The sequence below is a fragment of the Cyprinodon variegatus genome, unplaced genomic scaffold, assembly GCF_000732505.1.
Source record: "Cyprinodon variegatus isolate N-32 unplaced genomic scaffold, C_variegatus-1.0 Scaffold1366, whole genome shotgun sequence".
In the NCBI taxonomy this organism is placed as follows: Eukaryota; Metazoa; Chordata; class Actinopteri; order Cyprinodontiformes; family Cyprinodontidae; genus Cyprinodon; species Cyprinodon variegatus.
In genome coordinates this window covers 11,611-13,361 of record NW_015151819.1, presented here as the reverse complement: position 1 = coordinate 13,361, position 1,751 = coordinate 11,611, and the positions used below count along the sequence as shown (strand labels likewise).

Below are 1,751 nucleotides of genomic sequence, written 5' to 3'. Positions count from 1 at the left end.
GAGGAGCTTTGAAACAAAAGCTACGTTCAGCCTTAGTTTTACTTTTCTTTTAGTTTTAATGAAATGATTTTATCAGGAATAATAATTCTGGCTTTCTGACCAACATTACTGAATTAAACTGTAAACACAAACATTTATGTCAAAGTGAGACCTCTCGTTTTTACACTGAACCCTTTTCAGGAATCAGAACCTGCAGCGAACAGCTGATCGGCAGCGGATCTACTTCCACGTTTCTAACCTGAACTATGATGGTTCCTGTCGTCAGATGAGAAGATCTGAGCCTGACCTTCACCTGCAGACTCCTGCTGTGCTCCATCATGTTTATCTAAACATCCGGTCGCCATGGTACTGACGGCCTAGTCAAAGTCCTTCTGATATGGCCTCCTCCTAACCTGACTGATCTCCACAGAGGAAGCTTTCCTGATCTATGAGGTCAGTGGCGTTGGCGGGGAGGACCTGTCCCTCTGCCCTATTGGTCCTGAAACGTATCCCTAAGAGCTTCCTATCGCCATGAGGTCAGAGGAACATGGACGCCATCACTGGCTCCTCCCTTTCAGACCTTCCTGTGCTGAAGGAGGCAGCCTGAAGCCCCCACTGCTCCCTCCATGCATGAACTGTTTATTCACTTCTTTCTGTTGGTCTATGAAATCAAATCTCAATAAATAACAAAATGTGGAAAAGGTTTTTCTAAAAGGCACTCTGAACATGAAGGTCACCCCCCCCCCCCTGTTTACACAGCTAGATGAAGTTCTGCAGGGAGGGGGGGCAGACTGACTGGGTGAGAAGCTGCACAGATGTTCCTGCCTGGATCCGGCACTCACACCTAGGCTCATGCGGACCCCCCCATTCGTGTGGGGGCCTCATTCTTTCCCATGCTGCATTTTAACGAGGCATGTTGTTTTGTTGTCAGTTGCATGTGAAGGGTTCATCTAGCCGTCAGAGAGCCTGCTAAGCGCCACGCTGCGGTTTGCAGGCGTGTGTGTGATGGATTACTGAGGCCTGTAATGAGCGGAGCGTGTCTCTTGGGTGAGCGGGGGCTCAACCCGGCCCCCGGGATCAGCGGTTTGTGGTGTTTGGCTTTGCAACGTGACGAAATATGCCTTGCTTGGTTCACCATGATTGAAAGCACGTATAATGGAGAAGGTAAGGTATGTTGTACATGTGTCCCTGGGCTGCAGGTCAGTCATAAGGGGGGGGGGGGATCTGATTCCTCTGAAACGTTAACGTCCAGCAAACCCTTCATCCAAAAATCCTCACATTTCTCTGAACAGTTTTTAAAATAAAGTCTGAGGCCAAGAAAAACGCTGCAGCTTGAGAGTGTTGGGGTCCTGGAAGGAAGCCTCCTCAGCTGCACTCCTCACAGTTACAGGCCAGGATGTATCTGTAGGTGGCCGTAATGCGAGTCCCGCCGGCGCAGCGCAGCCTCACCGCCTTCAGCTTGGAGGTGTGAGGTCGGCAGCAGGAGCAGAAGCTCTTGAAGGGCTGCTTAAGGACCGAGCTGAAGGAGATGAGGGGGTCTGAGCGGGTGGTGTGGCTGCAGTGGCCCTCGCAGCGCGCCAGCAGCACCATCTGCAAAGAAGGAGAGAAGATAAGGCTGTAAATACATTGGGGGGGGGGGACGCCTAACTCCTCTCCTGCCTCCCGCTCTCAGCCTTGCACCTGCAGAGGGGAGATAGCGCGGTCCCACACCTGCACCTTCAGGGTCACATGCGAAGTTCTCCTCCAAGGCCGACCCATCAGCACACACACAC

The 1,751-nt window shown here is 51.9% G+C and overlaps 1 protein-coding gene across 1 annotated transcript in view; it reads right to left on the bottom strand.

Annotated features, from left to right (window-relative positions):
• Positions 1-1,193: 1,193 nt before the first annotated feature.
• The window catches only part of ndp (Norrie disease (pseudoglioma)), an 8,816-nt gene continuing 8,258 nt past the window's right edge, over positions 1,194-1,751 (bottom strand). Inside the window, exon 2 of the mRNA XM_015402557.1 lies at positions 1,194-1,569. Within this exon, the coding sequence (XP_015258043.1) occupies positions 1,345-1,569 (225 nt within the window). The 3' untranslated portion in view covers positions 1,194-1,344. The remainder of the gene's footprint in view (positions 1,570-1,751) is intronic.